Genomic DNA, 7,782 nt, shown 5'->3' with positions numbered 1-7,782 from the left:
CTAAGCAAACTGAGAGGAAAAGGATCAGGGTAGGTTGTGGAGGAGGGCACAGAAAGAGAGCCACTGTAGAATCAAGCTCCCTCTGCACACGAAGTTTTAATCTAAATTATCCCAGGAATTTCATAAGCACAAAAGATTTCTTGACTGTTAAACTTACTTTTTTTTTTAATTGTGAGAAAGTACTTCAATTACTGTCACTCTACACCAAATAGTGACCAAATAGTGGAAGAGTCTCAAGTAACTGGAACAAGGGGGGCAGGGCAGGGATTGCTATAATCTCATTATCTGATTTCCTGATTGTGTTTCAGCAGAAATGCTTAGGCCCTGGACTTCTAGAAAGCACCACACAACTTGCTGTTTCTTGCAGGAAAATACAGCTACTTAATAACTACTAAACACATGCTGGTATAGCTGCTGCTGCTGCTGCTGCTGCTGCTGCTGCTGGTGGTGGTGATGCTCCTGCTGGCAGCAGCTAGGTATCACAGTGTCATTTTGCAGTCAGCTTTCAGGATGCTCATCTCAACTGATGCAGAAGTGGAAGAGCAAAAAGAATACAAAACAAAGACCAGTGGTGACCTTCCGATGGCCATGAGACTTCTTCACTTGTCCTTGTCATGAACTTTCATACGATAGTTCTCTTGGGTTGGTGAAGGTCTTGATCCTGGGTCATGGTGTGAACTTCTAAATAACTCTTTGGTAATCAAATGTTTTATTGTCGCTTAAAAACTCTTAAAAGAGAAGCAGGAGGGCTGAAGGATGGCTCAGCGGTCCATCTTCCAGAGGTCCTGAGTTCAAGCCCCAGCAACCACATGGTGGACCACCATCTGTAATGGGATCTGGTGCCCTCTTCTGATGTATCTAAAGATAGCAACAGTATACTTATATATATGTATACATATACACATACATACATATATAGACAGAGACAGAGAGACACAGAAGGACACAAAGACAGACAGAGATACACAGAGAAAAGCAGGAGTGATTAATTCCAATAACCAAGCTAGTGTCCCTTTAAATGCCTCTTTAACATAGTAGCAGCCCAGTGATGTTGGCCTTTGGCTTATGCAAATGAGCAAGGTCGCCTCCCATCGTGCTCATCTGGCAGTGCTGGGACATCCTCTGCCCCGGCAGAAGCAGCCACCAACTGTGTGCTGGGAAATCTTCTGCCCAGCAGAAGCAGCCACCTACTGTGTGAGGTTCACACTACAGACCAGACCTAACTGTGTGGCTCTGGAACTGAGTTCTGCATCTCACATAAAGCTTATTCATATTCTTCAGGATTTGTTATCAATGTACAAGCTCTGTAAATGGGGGTGGGAAGCCCCTGTAACCTGTGTTCATGAAATCCAGAGAGCATAGCTGTTAGGGAACGCCTGCTGAGACCATGCTACCTTGCTGTCACTGGGGAACCTTTCACTCTGGGCTGCTTTTAGAGTGGTGTTCATTGTCTCCTTACACACAACCATTTCTTTACAATAAAGTCCACAGTCTCCATGAAAAGGAAAAGAAGAACCCCACACACATCACACTTACGTCTCATTTACATGAGTGAACGCTGCTGTTAAAAGGCTCATCCTGTCATTTTAAACATGCATCAAAAATATTTGGAAGCTCTGACAAGACACCTTTATTAGTATGTGGGTTTATTGACATAATTGACTGTAACCATGTATAACATTTGTCCATTTCTCACTGAAAGACTTTTCAGGGAGACTGCTTTAAGTCCAGGGATTAAACATTTTTGGCGACAGTCCACAGTTGGGAAAGGCAGATGGTAAGGATACTCAGTGGTCTTCTCCAGACTTTCAACAGGTCTCAGTTTTACACCACCGCGTAATGAAACAGCTAAGAGATGCAACTGTGCTGTGCATGAAAAAAAAACTGCAAGTTCTGCAGGAGGTGCCAGATAGCCTGCAGGTTGAAAATAAGAACGAACAGCCCCAGCTCCCGCGTACCGTACACTCTGGATCCAAAATGAGGCTGGCAGCAGACACAGAATGACAGTCTATTTCCTGTGGTTTATTAAGTTTCGTCCCTGCAGATAAGGCTGCCAGAGGAGCAGCTGCGGCTTAAGTGGTCTGGACAGTTTTCTCATCCTGGACATAAACAAAGACCAGCTCATTTAGACCCTCAGGTCCTCAGCTGCTGGGACAAGGCTCATGTACACCAAACCTAAAGAATGATCGGATTGAAGGGCCCTGGACTGTGATGGATTCCCTGAGTCATTGGGACCCTCAGGGGCCTGAGGCCTGGAACACAAGAGTCACTGTTAGCCATAGCACCTTGAACTGGCTGACCTGCACGGTACCCCACTGCTAATAAATCCATAACCACGGTGACTGTACCACAGTGTACATCCTCTTAGTGAGTGTATGTGGACCACACACGAATTATTAATGTGAACCCAGCCACTACATTTAACTATAAACATGGACTTCATAAATATCGGGGAAGAACAGTATTCCAAACAGCTAAAATCACAACTAAACAAATACAGGAGGCTAATCCTAAATTTAAAATAAAACATAAAAAGAAAAAAAAAAAAAAAAAACGCTGCATCTACTACTAAAAGATAGGGCTTAATACCACAGTAAAACACTGGCTACTGGAAGAATGAATCTGTAAAGTATATAATTATTTCACAGTGACAGTTGGAGTGTTCATGGTCTTCTGGGTTTATGAAACACATATTCACTACTGTGGGTTTTTTTTTTTTCACATTTGTTTCCTACAATTTCTTCTCCTTTTCCATTTCTTATAAAGGACGACAGTGATGTGGTCAGAGATTACACGACTAACAGATAATCCCCCATTGCTTTGCTTTGTTGGGGTGAACTCAGAGCCTCACAAGCAAGCTCCACCACTGAGCTTACCCCACCCCCACAAGCCTTATGCAACTAAGAAATAGATGCTGTCAAGAGGGAAGGGGCTGCTGAACTGTCATGAGATTTAGGTCACATTCACATCCATCAAGACATGCTATCAGAAATGTGGCAAGTGAACTGGAAGGCTGCGGTGCCCTAGGGAGTCACCAGTTTCATGCACACATACATATCCCGTTCTTTTTTCTTTTAAAAAAATCAAATCTGGCATTTAATTTTTCCACGTATAGATTTTTAAAAAATAAAATTAAAACCACAGGCGCAAGCCTGGTGGAGAAGTATTAAATGCTGCCTTCTCCCGAGGACAGTATCAGTTACCCAAAGGTCGGCAAAAGGTCATCTCCTGAACTAGAGAAACAGTAGAAGGGGGTCCAGTCCAACCAAAAGAGCCTTTGAGTTTATTGGTCAGTTTGTTAAATTCTCTTCATATTGTTGACACAGGTAGCTTTTACTTATTTAAGCCTTAAAGCTTCCGAGGTGCTCTACCAGGCAACAGAAAAGGGTTCCTGGGTGAGAGTGGGACCTGTTTACCCCGCCTATCTTGGCAGAACCCACCAAATCAGTGGAGTCAGTTACTGGTCCCCCTTTGTGATGGTGGTAAGTCCCCGTTTTCTTAACTAGAAACAGAACTTCTGTCACGAAGTTCTGAAACGAATCTTCTGGTCACACTGGGAGCATAAAGCACCCTTTCTAGCTCAGTCAGCTACTGTGCTGAAATGTCACAGGAGCCATGCACTAAGTGTGTCAAGGCTTCCCATTTTTACCCCATCATTCATTTGTCCCCACTTTTGGGTTAGACCACCAAGAGCCATCCATTTGCTTTATGAGTACTAGGACGTGAAGGCTAGCCATCTAGATTCACTGTCAGTACCTCTTAGCTTCAGCAAATGCAGTTAAGGGAGAAAGAGCGGCTCTAATAAAACTAGTTCTTCCTCCGAGAAGGCATGGGACCAAGGAGAGTGGCTCCTCAAGGCCAGTGAGATCCCGGAAGCACTGCCTAGTCAGCAAATCTCTGCAAGAGGTGGTCCTCTCGCCTCAAGCTGCCACCGGTCCCACCGCCAGAGCTGTCCATAAAGCGGTCGCAGGGGAACTCAATGAGGTCCGCCTCGCTCAGCGCGCACACGGTGGTGCGGGGACGGTGAGACTGGAAGCCGGAGAAGTCCGCGGACACACCAGTGCCCATGGAACGCAGTGGCCGTCGAGTGGAGTACATGTGGCGAACGTGGACCGGGGCCCCTCCCTTCCGCCTGGCACGCAGCTTCCTCCGCAGCCATCGCGATCCCCAGGCCGCCAGAGCCAGGAGCACCAGCAGTGCGTTGACAGCCAGCAAGACCAAGGTCAGGAGCTGGTAGTCGACGCCGCTTCGACCTCCTGCCTCTGGCAGGGTTACCAATCCTGCGCAGTGGTCTCGGGGAGCCACGGGGCAAACGCGACCCCCGAGCACGCCCTCCACGCACACTAGGTAGGGGGTGTCTCCGCGCAGCTCGTGCAGCGTGGCCGAGTCGCTGCGCTCGGGCAGGTAGACGAAGCGCTGGAACTTGGGCTGCTGGCCAAAGCGGTCAAAAAGCAGGCGGAAGCGTGCGCCGCCCTGCGGCCGGGGACTGCGGTGCTCGCGAACCGCCCAGCGCACCGAGGCGCTGTTGGCGCTCACCGCCTCTACCGTCAGGTTGCACAAAATGAATTTGTTGAAGTCACAGGGGTCAGACACCAGAGGTGCCAAGCCGACCCCACTTTCGGACTGAACTGTGCGATCTTGCTGCTCTGACGCTAGGCGCTGCTTTGCCGCGCGCTGCCAGCTGTCTCTGGCAGATGGTGTCCCCGAGGCGGGCTCAGACGTCGGGGTGGGCTCCATCTGGGGGAGATTGGCTCGGGTGGGACGTCCTCGCTCCGGCTTCTCCTGCAGGTCCAAGGACTGTGGGGCAGAACCCGGAGCAGCAGCGGCAGAGGGGCCCTGATGCTGCAGGCCTGGACCCCGCCGGCTCAACCTTAATGCACTGCGGTTGCCCACCAGCTCCTTGGCAGCCCCACCCCAGGCCACTCCTGGTAGAAGTCTCCCCCGCTGCTGGGGCTGGGGCTGAGGCTGCAGTGGTAGCTCCTGCGAGAGACCTGCAGGGGGCGTCATCCCCTCCCCCGAGGCCGTGGGTAGCGGCCACTGCCTACTGCCTGCTGTAGGGGAAGGTGAGGGATCCACGCACGATCCGTTCTGCAGCAGTTGGTCATCCAGGTAATCCAGGTACTTGCCCCGCAGGGCCGGGGGGTGGCGACACTGCACGAAGACGGTAAGGAGGCGACCCTGAGAATGCCAGTTGCCCATCCAGCGTTTCAGACCCCGCAAATGACAGTCGCAGGTCCAACCGTTGCCGTCTAGATCTAGCCGGTAGAGAGCCGGACTAGCGGCGAAGATGTCTCCAGAAAGGGCGCTGAGCGCGTTGTCGCGCAGGCTGAGCTCACGTAGCCGGCCCTGGTGGCCAAAGGTGGCGGGGTGCAGAGCAGAAAGTTCATTGCCACTCAGATCTAGTGCCTCCAAGCTGTGCAGAGGCTCCAGCAGTGCCAGGGGGAGCTGGTTCAGCCGGTTGCCTTCCAGGCGCAGCTCGCGCAAGGCCTCCAGCCCCCAGAAGGCCTCTGGGGCGAGGTGCGTGAGCTGGTTGCCGCTGAGGGAGAGCAGGCCTAGGCGTGGCAGGTGCTGGAAGACACGGGGACCGAGGTGCTGCAGGCTGTTGGCAGAGAGGATGAGAGTAGAGAGGGAGCGCAGTGGGACAAAGGTGGCCGCATGGCGCAGAGAGGGCTGCAGCTCGTTGGCAGAGAGATTGAGAAATCGAAGCTTACCCAGCTGGGTGAAGGCGTTCTTACCCAAAAAGCGGATCCGGTTAGACTCCAGATGTAGGTAGAGCAGGTTGCCCAGTGGAGCGAAGACCGCATCCGGCAGCGCTCCCAGCACGTTCCCGTCCAGCCGTAGCTTGACTAGACTCTCCAGGCCCTCGAAGGAGCCGCGGCTCAGACGTCCAATCTCGTTACCGTTGGCGTAAAGGATGCGCAACTTGCGCAGCGGGGCCAATGTGCCAGGAGCGAGCGCCTGCAAGAGGTTGTTCCCCAGGTACAGCTCCTCTAGTCGCGAGAGCTTCTCGAAGGTCTTGGGGTGCAGAGAGCGGATCTGGTTGTACTGCAGATCCAGCCGTCTGAGCTGCCCCAGGCGGTGGAAGTCGAAGGCGGTGATGTTGGTGATGAAGTTGCCGCCTAGGCTGTAGGTGAGCACGTCCTGAGGACTGGGCAGTGAGCTGGTCTTGGGCACCGCGCGAAGCCCCCTGTTGGTGCACAGGAGATGCTGGGGGTGCTGGCAGTCGCAGCGCTCGGGGCACACGGACTGGACCGGTGGCGGGAACGCCAGGCAGCCGCACACCACGAGCCAGAAGCGCACGGCGCCCACACCCTCCATCGCGGCCAGCCCAGCGCGCTGCGGCCGGATCGTCCTCTGGGCCGGCCGACTCTGTGTCTCCTCTGCATTCCCCTCGGCCGGGCCTGAGTCTCTAAAAAGGCCTCTTTCGGACTTCTCTGGGGCTTAATCCAGCCCTTCCTCCGCCCTTTGTCCGGGTGGCTGGCCCGGATCTCCGCAGGCCGAGCTCGTGGAGCCAAATCAGAAGGCGCTGGGAGCTCAGCGAGTCCCGGGTGCTACTTGTTGCATTTCTGCAGAAAGCTGCTTCTTCGGGTGAGCGTCGGGGGCGGGAGGAGCGAGCAAGAGTTGGTGCTTTTTGTTTGCTCTGGAGTCCGGAGAGCTGGATTCCCTGGCGCGGATTCTCCCAGCCAAGCGGATTCCCCCACTGCAGGCGGGATCCCTTCCAAGAGCTGCTGGGGTGCGGCTTGGCTGCGGAGCACCGGCCGCTAGGCCCACACCTCCGGCGCCTGCCTGCTGGCGATCCGGGGGTACTCGGAGCGCAGCCGGAGTGGGCAGCCTGGGGGCCGCGCAAGCAGCGTCCGGAAGGGACCCATGTCGGCGTGGAGCGAGCAAGCCCGGCGGAAATTCGTTCTTCCCACACTCTGCCCCCCGGGGGATGCAGGCGGAGAAAGAGGAGACGGCGGAGGCAGGACAGACCCCGGCTGGGGGAGGAGGAAACACTAAGTGGCTCCGCGTCTGGTCAGCCCCAGCCCGGACGCCAAGTGAGAAAAGTAGGGATTAAAAACAGCTGTACGGGTCGGCGCGCAGGCTGGGGGCGGGGGTGGATTACCGGGTGAGCAAACGGGGATTGCAGACAGAGACCTTTTTATTTTAGGCCAGTTCGCCGGCAGCTTCGGGGCAGAGGCAACGCGCCTACATTTTACCTACTCTTCCCGGTGCCACCCTGCGAGATGTTGAGACAACACGGAGTCCCCTGGCATTCTACTCCAAGTTTGGGGGAACACAAGACTGCCTGGCAAGGCTATTGGTAGACTGTTGACAGAAGACGCTAGTTCAGTCCTTTCAAAGTGTTTGGGTTTCTGGTGTCCTTTTGCTAATGTCAAAGGAGAGGCACCGCCCCCTTTAGGTCCCTAAACTGAATATTTGCTGGATCTCGCTCTGGGAAAAACTGTGAAGAAAGCTCAGAAGTGGAACTGTTACAGTGACTGCGTCGCGGCCAGATTTGGCGATTCAGCTAGATTAATTCTCCCGCAGTGTTAAAGCCCTCCCTTCAAGCAGGCTTGGAACCGGTGCATGTATACAATAACTTGCACAGAGCCCTTGGGGATTACTTCCTGAAGAGCCCTCCTACTTTGTGCCAGAGCTTGCAGCAATCTTGAACTTTTTCAGGCTCCCATGTGCCCAGGCTTTGATTTGTTGGGGGGAGGAGTCGGATATTAACAGTTATCATCAATACACAATAGTGCACCATTTTATCCCGGGTTCCCTTAGGGACAGTCCCCGATA

At 53.3% G+C, this 7,782-nt stretch overlaps 1 protein-coding gene across 1 annotated transcript; it reads right to left on the bottom strand.

Annotated features, from left to right (window-relative positions):
- Positions 1-1,606: 1,606 nt before the first annotated feature.
- Tril (TLR4 interactor with leucine rich repeats) lies at positions 1,607-6,416 on the bottom strand. Its single transcript, XM_034519335.2, has one exon. The coding sequence runs from the start codon at positions 6,316-6,318 to the stop codon at positions 3,883-3,885; it is 2,436 nt and encodes an 811-aa protein (XP_034375226.1). The 5' UTR covers positions 6,319-6,416; the 3' UTR covers positions 1,607-3,882.
- Between the last annotated feature and the right edge of the window lie 1,366 nt (positions 6,417-7,782).

Source organism: Arvicanthis niloticus, chromosome 15, assembly GCF_011762505.2.
Source record: "Arvicanthis niloticus isolate mArvNil1 chromosome 15, mArvNil1.pat.X, whole genome shotgun sequence".
Lineage (NCBI taxonomy): Eukaryota > Metazoa > Chordata > Mammalia > Rodentia > Muridae > Arvicanthis > Arvicanthis niloticus.
Note: the sequence above shows the minus strand (reverse complement) of the source record. Positions and strands in the feature narration are given on the sequence as shown.